The sequence below is a fragment of the Rhagoletis pomonella genome, unplaced genomic scaffold, assembly GCF_013731165.1.
Source record: "Rhagoletis pomonella isolate Grant_MI unplaced genomic scaffold, Rhpom_1.0 Rhpom_scaffold_00003, whole genome shotgun sequence".
NCBI lineage: Eukaryota > Metazoa > Arthropoda > Insecta > Diptera > Tephritidae > Rhagoletis > Rhagoletis pomonella.
This window is the reverse complement of record NW_023458557.1, coordinates 36207476-36232294: the sequence shown is the minus strand read 5'-3', so window position 1 is coordinate 36232294 and position 24819 is coordinate 36207476. Positions and strand designations below refer to the sequence as shown.

Here is a 24819-nt window from a genome sequence, read left to right as displayed (position 1 = left end):
TTTTAAATTTTCGTCCGCCATATTGGATCCGCCATTTTGAATTTTTGATAAGTGACTTCAGATTCGTAATCAGCGACTCAAAAATCCCCTAGGTAAGAAGTGGTGTAAAGATCCATCAACGAGTATTTGTTTAAATAGTTTCGTCCAGCTAGATTTGCGATTCGAACCACTGTGCGACCGGGCTACGCGATGGATGTGGTTACGGCCAGATTATATCTATTTCTATTTTTCCAGCGACAGATAAGATTCTTCCTCTTCTTTTATGTCAAACTCATACAAATTCAGATGTCGCTGCCGCGTTCAAAAAATCATATCGTCATCGGCAAAGCGTTTAGATAATGAAGAATACAAAGTGGAAGCCGTGGTCCGTAGCTCGTCGTTTTCAATGTGTTCAGAACTTTAGAAAAGCGGAACTACGATCGAAAATTTCGAATTCGAATTTCGAAGATTGATCGAAACGAAACGGAACGCAGAATACCAAAGTTACCAAACGGAGAAAATTTCGTTTCGAGTCGAAATACAGAATAGGGCTGATTATATAAATTCTAATTGCTTTTAACAAAATTAATTAGTCTGCTTATTATCGGCGATTTCTCTTTTGGTGTTGTCCTTTGCATTCACACACACCAACTACTTTGTGCGCAATTGTTGTTGTCAGCTGTACTACGTTTATGCGACAGAATTCATGAATTCAAAAGTGGTCCCGTTTATGCATAGTTCGCGAATTCATGAAATAAAGAGCATTGAAAAAGGTGCAACGCACTAGCGAGAAACTAAACAGTAGGGTTGTGGCTTTTTTGGCCTCCTTTTGAATTTGAAAAACCTATTGGTACCAGGAAATCAATCATATTATATTTAAATTGGTTTTAATATATTTTCATTTTAATCTATTTGAATTTATTATATATTTGAACAATTCCACGTAACTTTTCCAGTGTTGTAAATCCTGTTTATGCCACTCATGCTTTTTAATCTAAAAACAACCCTAGTAAACAGCTGTTTGTCAAACGTGGCGTTGCCGGACTTGCACTTGACGATTTCAAATGATGCCGAATTCATGGTTAACTTTCGTGTATAATTGAATTCATGAAATGGCGTTTATGCAGCCAATTTTAGCCCAAATTCATGAAATGAATTCGAGAATTAGCCTACGCATAAACGTAGTATTAGACGAACATGAGCACAAAGCGTGTTGCCCGAGTACGAGCAACTCGGCACATGGGTTTTCTGCTGATTTTCGGCATTTTTAATTTTATTTTAGCCAATAGTGATAGAGACAAGATGGCGGGCTGTTAGGAAAAATATTACGAAACAAAAACTGTTTCCCAAAATCCTGGTAGATCTGTCAAACAGTCACTTTACGCACCTATTTACACATGTTTACAAAGCGGGCGTTCCAATAAAAGCCTCGTAAACTTATGAGTTTTACATGGTTTAAGACTTTGCGAGTTTAAAGGAATACCCTAAACGATGGCGGATTGCGTGATCTGTAGTCGTTGGTTCATGTGTCTGAACATCGACTTAGCACTTCATCCTCCTCGGTCGTCGTTTGACTCTCCATTACCATGTTTATATGATGCTTCAATTCGTTGTAAGTTAATCATGTTATTTGGACACACACATGTAAACTCATTTCTAAATCGAATTGAAACTTTTAACAAATTTTAATAAAAGATCAAAAATCAATACCGGTGTCATTTGTGAAAAAGGTACATCTCCAGATAGTTGGACTTTGCACAAGCAATATTTGATGATCGATATACCCACATATGTACATACATTTATGTACAAATTGCTCTTCCTAATTAGCATCAGCTGTTTTCCTCATTTGATTTTCGTGCGTGCTTCACTTCCAATCAAAGTTTTCGCGACAAACTTTATAGAATATAAAAATGTGTGTTTTTAGTGTTTTAATTACACTTAGAAAATGCCAAAGAGAAAGTATAAACTATTTTCCGCTTACACAGAAGAGTGCGTCATTTGTTTATATTTTTTGACAACATAGTGCCTTGAAAGAGAGCCTCACTGAGTTGTCAACCACACCTTGTTTAATACACCATACCTAGTAGTCATAACTCTAATGTGGATAAATTTTTTCTCTTATTTCATCTCAATTGACTAAGGAAAGAAATTCGCTCAATATAAGTACAAACGTTAAAATTGACGTGCACAGTTTTACAATTATATTAAGGAAAAGTCAGAAGTTTTGAAACAAGTTCACAGCAACGAAAAATATGACTGATTTTGTGATTGTTGTGTTACATTTACCAAAATGTCCCGGTTTGCCAACGGAGATATCTGGCAGCCCTACATATGCAGCTATACATTTATTAGATTAAACATTACTTAAATTTATACAAAATAGTAACAAATAATAACTAGCGTACCCGGCGAACTTCGTCTCGCCCAAAATTAATATTTTGTTGGAACATTTTAGTACAACACTTCCACCAACTATTCAATTAATGACTTCCAGTGGGATATTTATCTGCTCTGATTATGGCTTTGTGATCGTCAGAAAGCATATCTTCCACTGCCATTTTACGTGCCGGTTTCATCAACCAAACTTAAGTTGAACTTAAGTTATGGTTGAGAAAAATCTTAGCTTAAATCAGTTTAAGATTTTGCTAAAATTTCAGTTTCCCAATGCATACTTAAGTATGGAAAATATTTAATGTCTTGTGCAATAAAGAAGAGAAAATCATAACAAAAGAACTAAAATAACACAAGAGACGCTGATGTGTATGTAACTTTGTCTCTTCTTTATTATTTTTTAGTTTTTAGATTAAATAGCTCGCGCGAAATGCGTATTATAATTACGGTGACCATATTAACCAATGTAAAATAAAGGACATTTTTTTTTTTAATTATTTGGGAATACGTATATAGAACTTGTATGGAAAAAGTACCTTACCCATATCGTAATTTATATCAAATATTTACCAGTTAGTTAACCGATTCCGAAAAATGAAGCCAAATCCTTTTCAAGAACTTCGCCATCCTTTGCTGCCAAAATGCATTTACCGAAGTCAGCACACAGTGGTTCAAAATTGGAATTTAATGTTCATAATTCACCGCAGTCTTCATTTTTCAAACAATTTTTACTAAAAACCTAAAAAAAAATTTATTTTTGTGAACCTTTTTTTATAACATTTCAAACATTTGTTTGTAATTTTTTCGTTTTGGGTACCATGCAATCGTTTTTAACTAGTCTTTGTTATGTAACATTTATTAACTAATGTATTCTTCATTTTCTTCAAAATTGCCACTTTTTCTGCATTTTGCACTAAAGAAATTAATATAATCAAATAAAAATTCACAAATCATGCTCAACTGGTTTCTTGCAAATATTATAAGCTTTAATGAAAAAAAAAATGATCAAATTAAGTGAAAAAAATGAAGGCTCCAGTGAATTACGAACACTAAATGTCAGTTTAGAACCACTGTGCAGAAGGGAGTTTATGGTTCTCTTTCAGTGGAACTGGAAACTCAGCGTGCAACACGATCTTGGGCACAACTTTCCCTGTGCTTTATAGATTGTGCAAAGATTACCTATTAAATAAAAACCCTTAAGTGGGGTGCGAAACAAACTGGCGAAGGTTTTCATTATATTATATAAGGAACATTTTTATTTTTCATATTCTGAAAAATTTAACTCTGAAAAATGCAGAGCTGATTTAAAGGACAGTTTAAGAAATAAAGGACAAAAGGCGTCCTTTATTTTGAAAAAAATTATAAAGGACAGGGGGTTAAAATAAAGGACTGTCCTTTAATATAAAGGACAGATGGTCACCGTAATTATAATGCAACGTTCACGTCCGATATTTTGCTCAAAATGAATTGCCATAACTATTGTCAGGACGCCTACGCTACGTAGACAATTATCAGCGTTTTTGAAAACTTACACGTATTTCTTTATTGTCTTGACAGCATTGTCTAGTATAAACGGGCCGTATGGTAGCACCGAAGCGAAATGCTTTGTTTACGTACTTTTACATTTATCCAAATCATAAATCATCTCTTGCTTAATAACAGATTTTATTCCGGATTAAATCTAGTAAAACTGCGAAAAAATTAAAATTCGCTCAGAACGAGCGCGTAACACTGAAAAGAATGGTTTCGCTTTCTTGTAAAAAATTGCAACTTCTGACAACTTCAACAAATGTATATAACATAACATGCTCTAAGTTAGATCAGCTCACACATGTAAATAACCAACAAGTAATTAAATATTTTATAACAATCATTAGAAAAGTGCACTTTCCTTTTGTTTACAATTTGGTTGTCAAGTACACTACAGCTGATCGTTTGACAAATTTACTAGCAAAAAATCTTCGGACTAAAACTCGTACTATCTTATCTCTCAGTTGAGTCAAATTTCCAGTAACTTCTGGTAAAAAATGGTAAGTTCGGACTCATACGGGATCACAACTAATATTTAATACTTCGGAATAGTTGGACTCACTGTCTTCGTTGCTACTGTATCACTTAAATATACTTTTTAAAAACACTTAGGGCCGGTTACTCAATGTCTGGTTAACAGTAATCTGCGGTTAAACATCGTTATCGACGTTACCGACTCAATGTTGTATGCATGGAGTCGAAGACGTCGATAACGATGTTTAACCGCAGATTAGTGTTAACCAGACATTGAGTAACCGGCCCTTAGGGTCCGTTGTTCAATGTCTGGTTATCACTAAATACTTGCCGGTTAAAGATCATTATCGACGTGTGATCGATAAAGCAGTCGTTGTATCTAACCGGAGCTTCTACCTCCGATTTTCGCTAATCAGACATTGAACAACCGGCCCTTAGACCCCATTTCAGATGGCCTATTTAAGTAGAGATTGTTGATTAACTTGAACGATTCATTTTTAGGTCATACATTTAGGGCCGGTTGTTCAATGCCTGGTTATCACTACTTGCCGGTTAAACATCATTATCGACGTTTTCAACATAAGGCATATCACATGTTATATCTAACTATAACTAGGGGTTGGCTTTCCAAAACGGAACCAATCGAGATTTCAGCGAAAGTATAAGGAATTTCGTCATGAAACTTGGTGAGGATGTTGGGGAGGGGCTTTCTCCACATGAATTGGCCACTCTCACAATGTAGTTGCTAATAGTATTTAAGCAATTCGTTGTTAAATAATCTCCACTACCACCCCAAAAATGTTTGTACAAAATGCCACTTATCACTTATATTTTGTGTGATATACCAGGGGTATTCTCCAAATCTTGCAAAGCCATTGCACGTAGCACGTTGCATGGACTGCATAACTTGCAAACGCACAACAACGAAATACATGGGAAACAACATTTCCTATCGCTGCAAAATACGCAACGTCGAAACCCGTGTATATATTTAGCAAAATAGCATAGCAAGATAGATGCGATCCTGTGCTAGTTGTTTTGTTGTTGTTGTCATTTTTTTGCTGTCTGTTATTTTATTTGATACATAATTTCGCTGCTTGGTACCCATGCATGCTACCACTTTGCAATGGGGTGCTCTCGTACTCTTCCAAATTGGTATGGTAATTTTGCATTTCGTGCAATCCGTGCATCGTACAAGACTTTGAGAATACCCTACTATATTTTCAATTTTCACGTGCGTATTCTATACTTTTCAATCTCGTCCCATCTCAAGACGAGATTAAAAACCACACTTTTTTGACGAAAGAGATATTTTTGTTAATACTAAAATTCTGCGTTAAGGAGAACTGTTATTTTAAGTACAATGATAAAATCTACGAGCAGCGATCAGGAATGCCAATGGGTTCTCCAGCCTCACCTATAATAGCGGATATAATAATGGAGTAATTACTGGCCAAATTTGAAAGGGACTCCACCAACAAACCGCGTTTACTCACCAAATACGTTGATGATCTATTTGCCATTATTAAAACACAAGATATGGACATAATGCTACAGACACCAATAACTACAACAAGTCGATTAAATTTACAATAGAAAAGGAAAAGAAGGGAAAGTTATCTCATTTTGACACTCTAGTAATAAGAAGAAATAATTTATTAACGATTGACTGGTACAAAACGCCGACTGCGTCTGGGAGACTAATTAACTTTCACTCCAAACATGAGAAAAAGACAATTATAAATACAGCCAACAACTTCATTAGAAGGGTCCTCTCGATTAGTGACAAAATTTATCATACAAAAAATATTGCTGTTATTAAAAGAATTCTGGAACATAATGATTTCCCCTTGTCGTTGATAAACAAAATGATTCGTTGTTCCAGGGATATCCGAAAGGGTTAAGAATGCGAGTATATATGATAAAGAAAATTATATAATAGCATTAACATATAATAACATACTACGACAAATCTACAGCAATACAAAAGACAAGATTCCGAATTATGAGAAATCTAATGTAATGTATAAAATTCCATGCAATGGCGACGGGTCCCACGTATGTAATAAGGTATATGTGGGGACAACTAAATCAAAATTAAAGGCAAGATTTCCGCTCATAAGTCAAAGGTCACCATACTCAATTGAGTACAGTCATATCTCTAAGTGTGGATTATAGTTTTCGAATAATTTTTGGTAGTGTTCTAGTTTTTTTATATTACCATTATACTGTTCAAAGGTATAAATAAGAAGTTCGTGGCTATTGCGATTTTTTTACGTCAAAACGTCAGTTGAAGTTGTGCAACGTGGGAACATCGCAGTTATGTAAATTATTTTTGAAATATGATAATAATTACTGTATAATCATTTGTTTTCACATTCAATTACTAAACAAAATATGTCAAATTAAGTTATAAACTATAAAATAATCAAATAGTTATAATAACAACAAAACTGTAGCCATATATATCTTGCTGTACTCGGTTGAGTACAGTGACAACTTACGTAAGTAAAATAACTGTTTTTGTCTTCAGATTCCTAATAATGTGCAAACAACAATTTTCGGCTAAAAATAGCTACAAAGGGCTTCAAGAAGCTATTGATGCCGTTAGTTGCGATAGTGACGATGGTGATGATGAAGTTCAAATGGTTATCATACCACCTGATCCAAGTGAATTGACCGATGAAGAAGAAGGCGCCGAGGAAGATATGGTGCTATCATCTCTACCGCATGACGTGCCTGGTACTATTGAGGTATTTACGAATCGCAAGGATGGTGATTATGAAGATAGTAGTAGCGATGATTGTGACGATGAACCGCTAGCAAAAAGAAGGCGACTAGATATTATTCGCCGGCCAATCCCAACCTGGCGCAAATGTCCCCTATCATACACCTCAACTTCTCAGCGTACTTCCGAAGTCGTGAAGAACTAAAAGGCCTTAGCCCTGTACAAATATTTGAAAAGCTTGTTGATGAAAATATTGTTGACATCATTATATCAAATAGTCTACTTTATTCAAATCAAAACAACAGACATGATTTTCAACTAGACTCATCTGATTTGAAAAAGTTTGTAGGAGTATTGATATTATTTGGATATCATAAGCTACCTCGAGAACCAATGTATTGGAGTTTAGACGAAGATGTTGGGGTGGAATTGATCGCTCAAGCCTTATCGAGGCATAGGTCTCGAGACATAAAAAGAAACCTTCATCTGGTCGACAACAATTCAGCAGCAACGTCGAATGATAACATGTTCAAGATAAGATCATTGGCCGACGCTCTTATGCAGAAATTTTTACAGTGGGGGATGTTTCATGATAGTATCTCCGTAGACGAATCGATGGTGAAATATTATGGCCACCACTCTTCTAAGCAGTTCATTCGTGGAAAACCACTACGTTTTTGATACCAAAATTGGGTAGCGGCCAGTTCTACAGGATATTGTTACACATTCGATTTTTACTGTGGAAAGTCACAAGTAACTACTTTTGATCCAATGGGATCTCGATACTTAGGTGGTCAGTGTACTCATTTGAGTACACCCCTGTAATCTCCCGGAAACTATGTTTTTATTCTTTTTTCTTTGATTTTATGTTCCTTTGTGCTATTTTCAATTCATAAATAAAGATGGGTCCAAAATTATGTTTGTGCTTTTCATTTGACATCTTTCGGACAACAAGAAGGCCTTTTTGTATCATTGTAAGAATACGGGACATTATCCAAACTTTGACAACGTAACAATTTTACAAAAGGAAAAGCATTACCATAAACGCCATACTTTGGAAATGCTAGATATTATGAACACCCCTAACAATAAAAGGATCAACTTCAAATCGGACACCGACAATTGAGCGCATGTTTATCGCAACTTAATTCTAAGGCAACAACAATTCATAGTATAGGTGTCATATGTTCGTTCGCAGTCCACTGCCATTCCGTACCTTATATGCTGCGGGCAACAACAAAAGAGAGCTGCAGCGATATGCATACATATGTATTCATGTCTAACAGCCGTACCTAAATTAGCGCGTTGAGCGTTTCGCTTGTATCTTTATCTCTCTCTGACGCATTAAATTTTTATACGCTAGAAGAAGAGAGGCCGACAGGCCCAACGCTTGACGCGCTTATTTAGGTATGGCTCTTACTGTTCGTTTTCCTATGTATTGTGGTTCGTGGATTTTTGTTTACAATTACTGTATTTTGAATTGTTTACATTCTCATGTTGATGTTTTCTATTGTCTCCAAATTTGCTTGTTTAAATAGTGTCTTTCGCTCATCTGTTTCAGTCGATCAAACATTGTCAAACAAGAACGATAGAATACAAGATTGCGCATTCCCGCAGAATGACATTTGCGGCAACGGGTAAACAAAGAATTTGGCGAAGAACAATGAGTTGACAGTTGTGAATTTGCAATGAGAAAACGTGTTTTCTTCACGATTCACCAATTTTTCAAGCCATCTTATAGCAAATTAAGCACAACGTTAACAAAAATTATACAACCACTCTTGAAATGTGTTCAAAAGAATAGAAAGAATTTTGTGTTTGTGTTGCAGGTGCCGAAAAAGTGATAATATCTTGTCGCAGCGCATGTTTTCCTGCAGAAAGTGGTCGATGCTTGCTTACCTCCGATTTTAATTTGTAAATTGTGGTATTTCAACGTTTTCAACTTAACATGTCGTGTTTAAAAGTGGTGCTTTCAATTATATGTGGGCTGGTGTTGCTGTTTGAGAACTGTGAAGCTGTGGAAGCTTTTGACAAATCTCCAAAGGACCAAAAGGAAAAATCAACTAAGATGCCGCCTTGTAAATCATGCACTGTGCTTGTGAAATCATTTAAGTTGGTGAGTGCGTGGCAGTAATAACAAATTTGTGTCGTATTAAAAAAACTTTGCTTACAGGGTTTAGAAAAATAAGTCACGGCAAGCATGCCGGTGGTGATGCAGCTTGGGAAGAGGAAAGACTACGTTCTTAATTTCCATAATTTTTCATTTTTTACCGGAACAAGAAACATAGATAACATTTTGCCGATCAGGCTCCTCATGACTTTTCGGTTTCGCTGTCGTGGAGTTTCACGGATAACGAATGTCCGCCGAGTAGGAATCCTCCTTGGTTGCCAGCAAAGCCCATAAGAAACGCATAACATATATTTAGTTCGCAATTAGAATTCGAGGAAATGGTGGATAATTTCGGCAAGTCCCTATAGTTTTTCCGCCCATTTCATTAATTTATTTATTTTCCTTACTACAGTGACAAAACCTAGTTCCATCAACAAACCTACGCCTGTTAAGTCAGCTGCTTCGGTAGATAACGCCTATTTTACCAGATGCTACCGAAATAAAGCAAGAGGATGTACCTCGAACTCAACCTCAACCATCACCACCAATAGACTTGCTCAATTTAAACCAGCCCCAACCCCAGCTGCCGGTGCAAGATCCACAAGCCACTGTTATGCCAACGAGTGACGCTAGTTTCGATTTGCTTGGAGTATTCGGGGATAATTCATCTGGCATTGGCTCGGCTCCAATACCTGATATTTTAGGTAAGGATTTGGTAGATTCAAAAAAGTCTTAGACTTTTAGGCGGCCATCCAAATTTATATTTTGCCAAGTTCTGAATTGAGACCTACATTTCTATTTTAGAAATTAATGTACAACCAACTTCAAATGCCAACCTTGATGATATCTTCGGCTCAGTTGCTTCATCGGCGACGAAAATCAACCTGGAGTTTGATAGTTTTTCTGTACACCAGCCGACACCAACTAGTGCAAACACTTCAGCGACGACTAAAGTAACCCCAACCTGGTGTACTGGTGTGTGTCGCGTCAGTCTCAGCAAAATAATCGTGCATCAACAACCAGAGCTCAGTACGTCATAGTTATTTTTCTTCTCTGTTTTTGGAAGCTAGTGCAATGAGGTATAGTTTTAATAAACATTTATTCGATTTGAAATTTTGACTACTATAGTCTTTATTTTGCAGTATATAATATACATATATTTGCAGTATATTATATTTTCATTTATATTTCATTTATAATTGCGGCCCTGAAAAGGGCCTCTTGTTGATTGGTATATATGTATTTATCTAAACATAAAATTTTAATCTCTTTGTTAATTAATTGGCGGCCCTGAAAAGGTCCTTTGGCTAAATCATATTACTTGCCTGCAAATAAATAAGTTTATATTTGTATAAAAGACACTTGATGATTTTTTAAAACTAGGGACTTACGTAGCATTCAAGTATTTTAATTTTAGGCGTCTGAAATACTGAGATCAGTGCGTGTGAAATGCGGACGTTGGTTCATGCTGCAAGTAAACAACGGTTAATTTCTACAAATTTAAACACGCTTTAGTGGAAAGCTTACCACATGTTTGGTATTTTATGCGGTACTTACGGTTCTATAATGGATATGGATCGATCTAGGTCAGAGTTTTTTTGGCTTTTCTTTTTCTTTTTTGGGCATTTTCAACGAGTTCCTTATTTAATTTTCGTATTTTGAAGAACATTCTTGCCCTAAAAAATAATTTTTTTTACTTTAATGTCGCATTGAATTGTTGCAGCATGCTCAATGTGAGTTTTTACAAAATCAATTGTAATAAGCAAGCCGTCTTCGTTCAATGCCTTAAAGACTGACTCAAGACTTCGCATATGGACCATCATAGAGGAGCTTGGAATGGATAACCCACCCTCGTTAAAGTGATCCGCCCAGGAGAATGAATGGTCGTCATTGCTCCTAAACGACGTGCTGGGAATGTCGTCCTGCAACTTGTGGCAAATATATCCCGCTAAATGCTCGAGTCCGTCTAGCTCTAAATCCTCAAATTCCGCTTCTTCAACCGGCCACAGTTCTGCATTAGAGCTTAAGTTCTTCAGCAAAATACCTGTATATATGGTAAAATATATATGTGTGATTATTAATACAATATATTTTTATATTTAAGCTGAATGAAAAAGATAAAAAATTATTTTAAATTACTTGTAAGCGAAGGCTGCGTGATTTCTATGTCAGGCGTATTATCCTCTTCTACATTAGCAGAATCGGATAATACGCCCTTGTTGTGTCCTAGCAGGTATAGTCGCAGACGGTACTTGAAATCCTGTTGGTCAGGGTGATCATGTAACCCGCCTTTTGACCGAATAATGCCGAAGAAATCTTCGAGTACGTCTTGGTTTAGTCGATACGTCAAGACATACTTGACATTAAAGCGAGCTTTAATGTCCTCGAATAACAACTTCAACGCCGTATTACTTTGAATGATTCCTAGGGATATAGTAAGAAAAAATAACAAACATTTAATGTTATTCTTGAGATAAACATATGTATTAGTTTACCTTTTTGGAACGGCAGCAGACTAAATTTGCCAAGCACCCTCATATTTTTGACTAGGTCGGTCATCTCGTCTAGGATCTTGTTTTGCTCCTCGATCGCTAAACCGTAAGCAAGACACCGCTTCCTGGACTCGGCGTGAGGCACCCTGACGTTTAGAACGTCAAACCAGTCATTTGTCTAAGGTGTATAATTTGAACATGAGTTTTAATATTGAGGTTTAAATATATCGTAACCTTAATTCACAAAGGCCCTAAACAAAAAAAAATATATATATATATTATAGCAGAAGCAATAAACGTTATAAAAATAGTATCGAAAATAGGTAGAGCTTTTGAAAAAGGGGCACGTAACTGCGTTGCTTTTGGTACTAACACTTTGAAATTTTTATTTAAGCTATATTTTAGTACGAAAAACTGTTGGTTAGAGCCTTTGTGGATTAAGATAACGATATGTAATATAGTAAAATAATATATCAATTTCATAATATAATATAATAACACATACTGTTTTGAATAACTGGAAGCATTCGGTCCGGTTGTGGTTCTGCAAATGACCCAGACTTGCTGCCCTTGTTATGGCCTGCGCCACAGTATGCGAAAATAGTTTCGCTGCCGTCTTGACCTTTTGACGGTGAGCTCCAGCCACGGTCAAGTTACTTGCAGAAATCTTGTGAGTTATTGTCAAGTCCGTGCTTGTAATTGACAATAACTCCAAAATTATTTCCTTTTTCACAGGTTTCCCATTAATTAGGAAACCTTGATCAAGGAAATGATTTCGCAAAAATTTTAGCAAGTGTGGCACGTCACCGAAAACGTAAATCCTTTGGTCATTGAAAATAAACCTATGGAAATGAGAAGTATTATAAGAACTGAAATCAATAAGTTTAATTGTGATTATTTACCACGGCTGGTCTTCATTTACGCCTAGATCATTAAAGAGGGTCCTATTGGTACCTCCAAGGTCGCATACGACAGCCACTGCATTATAGTCGCAATCTTTTGACTTCTGCAACATGCTTCGAAGCAAAACGGAAGTCATTTTGCAGTCGAAGTCATAAAAGATTGGCTGTTTCCACTTTGCCATGAGACCTGAAATATAAAAGGCCTTAATAAAGGTTTGATATTCTATAAAATCTTGATTGTAATGTTCACCTCTTAACATCGCTACCTGTACGTAGTTGACGGGGGCTAATGTTGAGTCCGACGAAACATCGTAACAGTAAGATTGTCTTACTTTCATTTCGTCGAAACTCAACACGCATAGCTTCTGTGCCTCGTTCATGTGGGTAGCGGCGGCCAATAACCGGAAGACTGGGGTTATAAGTCCGCGCGAAATGTCCAGTTTTTGTGCCCAACTTTGAAGTGTGCGGACCGACGGGAGTAGAAGGCATTGCTTATATAGCAACCTGTATGCTTTGGGGCTGGCTGCATACAACGATATTGACTTCGCAATATCCTCTTCCGCCCATTTTCGTCGCTTCGACCCAGACTTCAGCTTCGCTATCTGCCCTTTGGTAAAGATGGAAGCTAGTGCATCTTCCACATTTTTCATTTCGGCAGCCATTTCATCCAACCGGTTTTGCAGTGACTCCATTTTCCATGCGTGTCTCTTCAATTGCAGGTCGGACTCCCGCTTCAATGTAGCGAGCTCGGTGCACTGCTTTTCGTTCTCCTTTTTGAGGTGTGCATTTTCGCGCTTGAATGTCTCACTTCAAATAAGAGAAATATAAGATATTATTACATTTACACATTAAAATCTGTTACTTATTAACGTACACTTCCACTTCCTGAAGATCACTATCATAGTAAACACAGTTACGGATAGGTGACGTCGAAGCATCAGCAGTACCGTCCCTGGGCCGATATTCTTTATCGCCTTCATTTAAACCAACTAATAAACCACTGACATTAATAATATAATATTTATAGTATAATATTTGCTACCTTCGCAATTTTGTAGCTCAGTGACCTCCTCAACGCTGTCATTTTCTGACTCACACACCGAAGCAGGAGCGATGGTCGACTAGCAGTTCCTAAGACTTTTATTAGATATCGACATTTATAAGTAATGAAAGTAAATGATATTTACTCATGTAATCCTTATCCGTAAAGTGCTTCATGCATATTACGCTGGTGTCTAAATTGTATGGCTTCTCCTGCCGGCAGAACTCTACCCACTTTCCGGCCAAGGCGTCGTCGCGGGGAAACAAAAAGAAAACTGCATTTGGGGCCTTTACCCCTACGGCTGCTGCAATTCAACACACGACTCGACATTTTTATAAAGTTTTTATTACAAATAAAACGTCTTTTACTTCAGAACGCACGTATTACTTCGATTTTTCACTTGAAAATACACAATACGTTTGTACTTGTTTATAAACAAAAAGTTTGTTTACGTATTGCCATAAACGTCAAAGTCGGCAAAACCAAAGTAGCGGTTTCGGGAATGCGCCACCTTCAGTTCATTACACCATGATTGTCAAATGTGTAAGTTGTACTTGTTTATGTTTATACGTACATATGTATTAATGTGTGTAATTGTAATAATGTATTTTTTCAGTCCTCATGATGACTTCAGACTGAAATCGAAATATCGGCAAATAAAAACGAATGCAAAATCAAAAATTGTGTTTTGATTTTCATGTGGCCTTGAGCTCGAAAAATATACAATATTGTTTGAAACGAACGGCCAATAAATAATAGCATAAAATATTTCAAAAATAAGTAATAAAAAACCGCGCGATTTTTTATTACAAATTTTCGCCTGCTGCGCTTTTTATTCTAAAATCGATACTTCCATAAATAATGAATTTTTTTTAAATCGCGCGATCATTATGTGTATTTAATTATTGACTCCGTTTTGTGATTTCCGGCACTTTTTTGGTATGTATGGCAAATGTCGGTGCTTCAGTTCAATTGGTGTACAAAGGAAAAAGTGAAAAAAATCGATACTTCGATAAATAATGAAAATTTTTAATTAAAAGTCGCGCGATTTTTTTATAAAAAATTTTGGCCTACGGCGCAGAATGTAAGATTTGACCCATCTAGCTGCTTTTAATTCTGTAATTCGAAAACTATTGAAGATAGATTAATGAAATATTGTACAAGGTACGTTATAAATAGGCGAAGCTTTTTACAAAAAATTGGTCATTAAGGGCCGGTTGTTCAATGTCTGGTTATCACTACTTCCCGGGTAAACATCATTATCGACGATTTCGACATCATGCATATAACATGTGATCGATAAAGCAATCGTTGTATTTAACCGGAGCTTCTACCTCCGATTTGTGCTAATCAGACATTGAACAACCGGCCCTTAGGGCCAATTTCAAATTAATATTTAAATGGCACTTAAGTTTAATTGTGGATTGTAGTTTAAATGCCAGTAAACTTTCGTTGGGTTTCAGATCAACTTTCTTTAAATATGCCAAATAATTGGCAGCACTGCTGCTTGTTGCTTGAAATTGTTGTTGCATTTGCTTGTTTGTTCACATTTTGTACTAAACAGCTGATTGTTTTTTGGTGGGATTTGGTGGGATTGATTAAACAACCTACCAATCAATCTTGGTTGCTTGGTACAAACACAGAGTTGCATATCTCATATTTAAATAGCCAATATTGGCCATTTAAGTGCAGATTAAATGTATGATCAGAAAATGAATAATGGAAGTTAATCAACAATCTCTACTTAAGTAGGCCATCTGAAATTGGGCCTTAGAGTTACTGTTATGCCACATTATTATATAACTGCAATTTTTAAAAAGGCAAAAGCTGAAGTATTTTACTAACTACAAAAGCGTAAATGCCCAAAATTTATATTTACAATTTCCTTATAACAGGGAATTATAAACTGACAGAAATGGACTTAAAAATATTTTTTTTTTAATTATGGGCGTGGCAGATATCGGTAAAAAAGTCGAGTTGGGTCAACAAAATTCCGTTATAAGTTTAATATTTCTTGCTCTATTTACAAAAATTGGGTACTATTGGAATGGTAATGAATCAAGCTTTCTTTATTCAAAAGCGAAAATACAAAAGTTGGTCTCGGTCGAGATAAAATGCAAATAAATTACTCGAAGAAAATAAAATTCCTAGTAGGCCTGAAATAAGAATTTCATCAAAACTAGCATTTTCCAGCAGCTGAAATTGTGTTGTTTAAAGTCTAAGAGGAGTGGCAAATAAACTGAGATACAAACTTTATCGAATAATCGCGGATAACGAGTTTGCGGGTCTAATAAAATTCATAAATTGCTAAAATTAAATTTAAGTTAACATCGTTTTACTTTAACATGAAATACTCAGTCCTAGTTTACTAAAATCCCAAAAAGGACATACCTAAGAAAATAACACCAAAATTATATTTTAGCAATTGTTGCATGAATACACCGACAAATTAAACATTGAGATTCAGTTTCAAATATACAAGTTTAAATATTATTGCGCTTGGTAATTTTCCAAATCAAACCCGGTCCCGCCCTACACCTTGATTTAAATTTTGCAGTTCTTATTGTTGCGTCTTTATCAGGCATTTCTAAAAACATTTTTGACCTTGTTTTGAAATTTGGCGACATAAAGTTTCAGTTCAATTGGTGTACAAAGGAAAAAGTGAGGTTAAATTTGGTATTTTTTGCAACTTTAAATGCAAATTGCTTAAGAACTATAAGTCTCCCGGAGGGGGACCCCCTCTACTCCCCTAATACTTTGTTTTTTTTTCGGAATCACCGAGAAATTCTACATAGAAATTGGATAGTGGCATCCATTGAACATTTTTGCTGTAAACCAGTGATATTAATTTGAAATCGGCCCTAAGTTTTAACTGGCACTGAAAAACTGGAGCTACCGGCCGTGGTTTAAAATCAGTTTAAACGCCCGATCTGGCTGGTTTAAACTAAGATCAGCCAAGCTGTTCAATTTAAACTCAGTTTACTTACAGCCCTCTTCGCGTGTAGTCACAGCCGTCGATTGTCTCAGTTCAATTGTCATTATCGTGTCATCAACTGTAGTCATAGGTATGCACAGTCAATAATGACAAACCAAAAAATCCGTTTATTTGCCAATTGCGGCGAAAGTGAAACAGCTGTTTTTTACATTTTAATTGTTCGTTTTGACCGCCACTGCAACAGACTGGATTTCTTTTAAATAAAATACACCATAATGGATTACGAAACGGATTAAACTACGCAGCGCCAGTGTGGTCGCCGGGGACTAGTAGGACGCAGTGGACGAAGCTACAGACTGTACAGAACACCGCACTCAGGACAGCGACAGGATGCCTCCTGATGTCGCCCGAACACCATCTCCACGGCGAGGCGCAAATGCTCCCCGTAAAGGAGCACAACATAATGCTCTGCAAGCAGTTCCTAATCGGGAGCCACAGATGTGGCCACCCAAACAGACAGCTGCTTGCAGAGGAGCCCTCGCCTAGGCACGTCAGGAGGCATCTATATGAACTGACGGACAAAGTCCAGAGGTTCATCAAGCAACCTCTGGACCCGTCAGCTTACCGACTGGCCCTGAACGGCATTCACAGGGAGTCAGTCTCGAGTTATGTAGACTCTAGACCTGTGAATACCGTTCTAGGCATACCGCCCCCCGGATATAGACGAGACGGAGCTTCATCTGCCTCGGGAGACACGAACGACAATAGCCCAACTTCGCTCCGGCTACTGCATCAGGTTAAACTCCTACCTGAGTACATTGAATGAGGATGTGCCAAATGAGTGTCCGGCATGCGGAGAGACCCCACATGACTCGAAACATCTCTTCGCATGCCCGGAAAACCCGACAACCCTAACGGCCTTGTCCCTGTGGACCAACCCTATAGAAGCTGCACGCTTCCTAGGGCTACCGTTAGTGGAACTTGACGACAACGACTGAGATACCAACCGTCCAGGGCGGGGCTGTTGTAGCCGCTACAACAAAAACAACAACGAAACGCCGGAAAAGTGAGTAATTTTAAAATAGGAAAATTCATTTCTTTTTATTATGAATTCGTGTATTAACAGGCGTGGAAGATATGAACGCACCACACAATAGCAGATGCAGTTATGTAAAGGCCACCCCGAACTGCAACGGGTAAAAACTGTTCAAAAAAACTGTCTCGGAGTTTCCTCAGAAGCAGCGTTGTCGAATTGACGATATCGTCGTCATTTTGACGTCTTTTAGCTCAATGACGTTTTAACGATTTTTAATTATAGTTTTTTCACTAAATTACATATGTATGTATGTAAAAAATTAAAAATACAGGAAAACGTAATCCAAAGTACAACCATGCATTTATATAGTTTTGTTCTACAACCGTGCTTTTAGTTATATTAAATTGGTTCTAGAATTGTAATCAAATCGTTAATTTACACTGCTGACACTGATTTTAAAGAGACATAAAAGTAGGAGAGGGAATTTGTTCAGTCAAGATAATAAATGCTAATGTTACACTAAGGGCCGTTTGCACCATGTCTAGTTAATTCTAACTCCCAGTTAAACATCTTTATCGACGTTATCGACACCCATCATATAACATGTGCTCGATAAAGCAGTTGACGTGCTTAACTGAAGGATGTACCTCCAGTTAGCGTTAACTAGACATGGTCCAAACGGCCCTAAGGGTCTTCACATCCGTTTTGTTAGTTTTGGTAAATTGCTGGTTGACAATCGGTAATTTTATCAACTGTGAACGTCCTTTTGTTATAGCCCAGTTATGCATACTTAGCTTTGCATGAGAGTTGTCACATAAGAATCCGTTAAACGGTCTTTGCGTGTAAGCGGTCACCCAACGCATAGCACTTAACATGTAGAATTCTGTTTGGTTTTGATTTTTACGTAAAGATGGTATAGCGGTGCAAGTATGCATAACTGAGCTATTAGGGCCGTTTGCACCATGTCTAGTTAACGCTAACTGGAGGTACATCCTTCAGTTAAGCACGTCAACTGCTTTATCGAGCACAGGTTATATGATGGGTGTCGATAACGTCGATAAAGATGTTTAACTGGGAGTTAGAATTAACTAGACATGGTGCAAACGGCCCTAAGTCTGGTAAACTATGTTTATCAACAGAGGATTCGTAACTTTTTTCCTAAAAAAAATAAATTGTAACAGAAAATTTAAGGTATTTTACTTACTCATATGCGCTATGCCTTTCGGCAATTGTCGTTAACAATTGCAAATCCACTTTTATTAATCCATATGCAATATGGGTTCCATTTGGTTTCGTAATGTGTGTCCATATTTATTGGGCCGTAAGCACAAAACCTAAGAAAATGCTTTTTCTTAAAATTTCAGATCTTTTACTCAATTTGTTCAAATAAATTTATGTTAAAGGTAGGCAATTTTAAGATAACGCAATTACTTAGCTTTTATGCATACGACTCATTGTATGTAGTTCCTTTGTGTTTTTTATTTTGTTAAAAAAATACAATAAACAAAAATTTGACGATTTTTTTGCCGAAATGACGATATTTTTAGGGTAAAGTGACGATTTTCCAGTGAAAGCTTTCTGCAACGCTGCTCAGAAGTCTTCTTCTCTGTATAATTTATATATTTATTTTTTACAGTCTGTTAGACTTAGGGCCGGTTGTTCAATGTCTGGTTATCACTACTTACCGGTTAAACATCATTATCGACGTTTTCGACATCATGCTTATAACATGTGATCGATAAAGCAGTCGTTGTAATTAAAAAGAGCTTCTACCTCCGATTAGTGCTAATCAGACATTGAACAACCGGCCCTTATATTACAAAAAAGATTTAACATTCTTAGGGCCGGTTACTCAATGTCTGGTTAACACTAACTACAGGTTAAACATCGTTATCGATGTTACCGACGCCATGTTGTATGCATGGAGTCGAAGACGTCGATCACGACGTTTAACCGCAGATTAGTGTTAACCAGACATTGAGTAACCGGCCCTTAGAATTAGATTTAGATTTAAAATTTAAATATCAAACATAATATGCTCTACGGAAATTTCTAAATAACATTATTTCTTCACTGCAATTATTTTATATCAATATAAAAGCATGCCATGCCCGGAGGTTATGTAGAGGGTTGGAAAGGCAGAGTTTCCAATCCGCGCTATACTTTTTGGGCCACTCCATATCTTGATATCTCCTGGGTGGTCGAAAAGGCCGAGTTTCCGATCCACCCAGTCGCGCTTTCGTGACGGTTGGAAAGGCCTGGTTTCCAATCCGCTCCTTTATTGTTTAGTATCTAAGGTTTTTAATGTACTCTAGGTAGTCGGAAAGGTCGAGTTTCCGATCCACCTAGTCTCGATATCTTGGTGGTTGGAAAGGCCTAGTTTCCAATCCATGATATTATACATCACTATCTTATAGGCTGCGTTCTACAATGGTCATATAGCAGCCGCTTGAAAAGAGTGATAGTATCACAATTTTTTACAGCCTCTGGTAATTCATTAAAGCACTTTAAGCCTTTATAAAAAATATTTTTTTTTTGTCCACTTCCGTTCAATACTTCGGGAGTCTGAAGCTGTTATTCTCTCTTAGCAAATATGTATGGGTCTCATTTATATATCGAAGATTATCGCAAAGATAATCCGGCAGGTTGCCCTTCTTAATATTGTACACAAATTTCATAGCGTGGTAAAAAACTTGTTGGTTCACGCTTAACCAAGTCAAGTTTTCAAGCATACATCTTGTTGGTGTGTCGTACGGTTTGTTGAGGATGTATCTCATCGCTCGGTTTTGCATTTTTTGCAGCTTATCTACATGCGAGTCCCCTGCTAGGAAGAAAATCGTAGGGCAGTATATAAAGCGTGGTTCTACTACAGACCTGTACACCAATGTTTTATATCTTCTTCCCAAGTACTTACATGATCTCTTTATAAGGCCGATTTTTTTAGGAATCTTGTTGACTGTATACTCAACGTGCTCATCAAACTTTAGTTTGTTGTCTATGTACATTCCTAGGTACTTGACACTTTTCACCTCTGCGATATTTTCATCTTTCATTTTTAATTTACGGCTTACAGGCTAACCTAATATTCACGCACGCCGCCAATTTATTGTAAAAAATTTCTCATGCACATGCAACTTGTATGGGACCAACCGAAATTTAGCGGCGTGCGTATGAAGCTAACTCAATTTCCAATTTTTGTTCTGCGTGACATTTTGATTTGACGTTTCGCTCAAGCTCAATGAAATCAAATGCAAATGCACGCAAGCCAATTCCGGATGATGACTATTAGGTTAGCCTGTTAGGGAGTCAGCATTTGCCGCTCTGGACAAAACCATAAAGTTAATCTTTTTCACATTCAGTTTGAGTTTATTTGAACACAGCCATTGGTACAAAGAATTAAGGTCTTCTTGCATTTTGACAATCGCATTTGGTAGTTCCCTATCACTGATCGTTAACAAGGCATCATCCGCAAAGGGTTTTATTTTACAATATTTGAGAGAAATTGTAATATCGTTTATATATATATTAAAGAGTAGGGGTGCCAAAACTGAGCCCTGTGGTAAGCCGATGTCTACGGCTATCTTACTAGAAATCTTTGAATTAACTATTGTTTGTTGCCTTCTTAGTAGAAAGCTTCTAAACTTGTCAAGCTCAGTGTTTTTTATGACAATGCATTTTGGCTTATCCAAAATTCGGACCCTATCAATTGTTTCAAATGATATTTTAAGGTCAATAAACACTGCTACTACATTAAGGTGGCAGTTAAGATCTTCTTTTCATTGAGAAAGCACCAGATTCAGCGCAGTCTCACAGGAATTTTTAGCTCTGAATCCAGATTGGGACCACATAGTACTGTAGCTGGTTTTTCTCAACGGTTTCTAGCCGTTTTTCAGCTTTAACCGTTTTTCTAACTTCCTTAACGGGCACTATTGATGAAATTTTCCATTTTACCCGTACTGATTTGGAGACTCTTGTTTATTAGTAGGGCATAGAAATATCCCATATAATTAGCAGAGTCCTTAATAACACCTTCAGATAGTAAGTTGTTTCCCCCAAATTTCCGTTTAAATTTTTTTGCAATTTGAAGAATGTCTTCCGTTGAGACCTCTTCAAATTTTAGCGTACTTGTGGAAGTTCGTTGCTCGAAAAAGTCATAGTTTACACACTCTATATTGTTATGAATTTCCAAAATGCTGTCCACGAAAAAATTATTTAAGTTTTCCGCAATTTCAAAGCTACATAGTTGGTGTTATTTATTATCACTTCTCCATTTTTTTCTTTGACCTCCGTGTTAATGACTATCTCCTTTAAGTATTTCCACATGAGTCGGCTGTCACCCTTATTTATTTCCACCTTATGCAGCGTTTTTGCTGCATTTAAAATGCAACATTTAGCACTTTCGAACATATGTTTTCGAAGAGCGTTCATGCTATCGCATTTAGCAAATGTACATTTACGCGAGTTCGAAACCGCATGCTTTTGACAAACAGTCGTGTTCTAGTCGCTTATTCAGATCCGTATCTATTACGATCAATTCTCACGCAGAGGATAATGTGCAAAATACCCTACTGAAAAGGAAAAAATGAATTTTAAACCAAAAATTCAATACAAAAACATAAATTGTTTCAACCATAACCATATGTATGTTTGTGTATATATTCATTTGTCGCTGGTGTCAATTAAAATTTCCTCACTTAATTAGAAAACAAAACAAACAGAGTTGATCACAAATTGATCCAGATTTCTATCAGCATCACATCGATGTTGAATTTGCGTATTTTTTCTATATCCAAATAATGTAAAATAATAAATGAAATCTCGATCGGCGATCACTGAAACGCAGCTAGCCACTGTATACTCGAAAATGCAATGTTGGCACTTTTTCTCATTAAACCATGTTCGAATCGTGGAAATTTTGGAAGATCACAGGGTTGCTTTTAGCATTTAGATTCTTAGGGTCGGTTACTCAATGTCTGGTTAACACTAATCTGCGGTTAAACAACGTTATCGACGTCTTCGACTCCATGCATATAACAGGGAGTCGGTAACGTCGATAACTATGTTTACCCGGAGATTAGTGTTAACCAGACATTGAGTAACCGGCCCTTAATGCAAAAATGGAGTTGCATTTAGTTGCATTTAGGCGACGAATTTTGTATGGTTAAATGTACATTAAGGCTATCTGCACACTTGTCGTCCAATCATAGTTGCGTTATCGTCTCGCACTGAAATTTTGAGCCGAGCACTTGCATTTCAAAGGAGATCTGCATGAACCAACTAACAAGATCACGCAATCGGAAAAGAATGAAAAAAGTAAATTTCTGAGCGTTTTTGACATCTGCCTAAAAATGAAAACAAACAAAGAAAACGAAAAAGGCGCGGTTATTGAGTGCGATTAGATTTGTATTTATTATAAAATATAAAAAGTGAAACTTGATGACAATTAGCAAAAAAAGTTCATAAAATATGGTTTTAATGATTGAGAGTGTTTTACAATCGCATATTATCGGCACCGGCCGATTTTTCAATGCCAACGTTCTGACCACAAATGTGCACCCACTTTTCACGCAAATTTACGCCTCTTGGCAAATCAAACAGACGCACAAACTTGTTCCAATCACGAAGCACTTCATATTATATCATAAATTTGTAATAAATCAAAATTTCGAATTAAAACCGCTGCAGAAAACACATAAAATCGCTAAAATATCACTACGAAGAGGTAGAAGACGATGTAAACAGAACCAAAAAACATCAAAAACGCTACGAAAACTTTTTTCTGAAAATCGATTACAAATACAACGATGGCGGATTACGTGATCTGTAGTCGTTGGTTCATGGGAGATCTGCACCCTTGTCGTTATCGGCTAGTTATCGGCAAATCGTAGAAGATACAGAAACGGATAAGTACGGCACTGTCGTTTGCTAATCGTTGTGCACGCATTGTTTGTTTACATTTTATGGGGAACAGTTAGTGAAAAAGTTAATATTTGCATTAAAATTGCATAAAAATTAGTATTTTTTGCATAAAATCTGTGGAAATTATTAAAAAGTGGAGAATTGCATTAAAATTCAATAAATGTGAGCGTTTTAACTATAAAATATGACGAAATTGTAAAAAGTCTCTGTGTACATGCACAAAACACATTTCAGAAAAAGAAAAGAAGAGATATTACTGAAAAATTATGTCTAGAATTGTTGCAGAACAGTCCATATTTTAAAAATTGCAGAAGCCTTATTTTTGAGTAACTTAGGGCCAATTTCAGATGGCCTATTTAAATACCGATTGATGATTTTTCATTTTCAGATGAAATATTTAAACTGTATTTAAATGCCGTATGTCGGCTATTTAAATATGGAAAATGCAACCCTGCTTCTCAACTAAACAGCAGCTGATTACTCAAAATAAAATATAAATAAGTAAAGAAAAGGCAAAAGTGATTCAAATCAAATACTATTAAAATGAGTTCGAGGGACGAAAGTGACATGGAATGCGAGGTTCTAGAGCGCATCATTATAATGCGACGTCTACGGTCTATAAGGGATGCGCCAACCCGTTTCAGCGACTTCGACGAGAAGGATTTCCGGGACAGATTTCGTGTAAGCAAAGCGTCAGCATGGATGGTGTTAAGGATGATACGGGAAAAAATCCACAATAAAATTACATGGTAAACCCGATTTAGAGGGATTGTGTACTGCTATTAATGACTTTTACTCCAGGAACAGTGCTCTAACTCCCGAAGAAATGCTTCTGCTCACTTTGCGATTCTATGCCACGGGTTGCATTCAAAGGACTGGAGGGGACTTAAAAGGAGTTTCTAATAGCACTACTTCCCGAGTCATAAGGTTGGTTTCGCACCACATAGCTGTACAAAGACGGCTGCACGAAAAGTTTTATTTAGTGGGGAAATTGGGAAAATTTTAGTCGACGGACGACAAATTCTAGAAAAAGGGGGGATGAGGAGGGTAGAATAGAACCCCCTGATTTCAAAAATACCCCCCTTTTTCTAGCAACCCTATAGTTCTTATATAATTTATTGTTAAAGTTTTCATATAAACGATGAATAAGATAGCAAAATAACATAAAACTTGGTGCTGCCAGACTGAAATTTTGAATTATAAAAGCGGACTTTTAATTCCGAATTTTCGCTTAGTAGAATTCTCCTTTCTGTGTTGCCCAAGAAGGGGGGCTGAACA

The 24819-nt window shown here is 36.7% G+C and overlaps 2 protein-coding genes across 2 annotated transcripts in view; one reads left to right on the top strand and one right to left on the bottom strand.

The window, feature by feature from the left end:
* The window catches only part of LOC118735180, a 134930-nt gene that overhangs the window by 37107 nt on the left and 73004 nt on the right, over positions 1-24819 (bottom strand). The window lies entirely within an intron of this gene.
* On the top strand, positions 9633-10328 carry LOC118735183. Its single transcript, XM_036464824.1, has 2 exons — positions 9633-9919; positions 10020-10328. Exons 1-2 carry the CDS (start codon positions 9829-9831, stop codon positions 10253-10255), a joined length of 327 nt encoding a protein of 108 aa, XP_036320717.1. The 5' UTR covers positions 9633-9828; the 3' UTR covers positions 10256-10328.

Bases quoted from the DNA above. Each gene is read 5' to 3' on its own strand.
- LOC118735183 (XM_036464824.1), top strand. From the start codon at position 9,829: ATGCCAACGAGTGACGCTAGTTTCGATTTGCTTGGAGTATTCGGGGAT. The intron at 9,920-10,019 runs GTAAGGATTTGG...TTTCTATTTTAG, and splicing joins TCCAATACCTGATATTTTAG to AAATTAATGTACAACCAACT.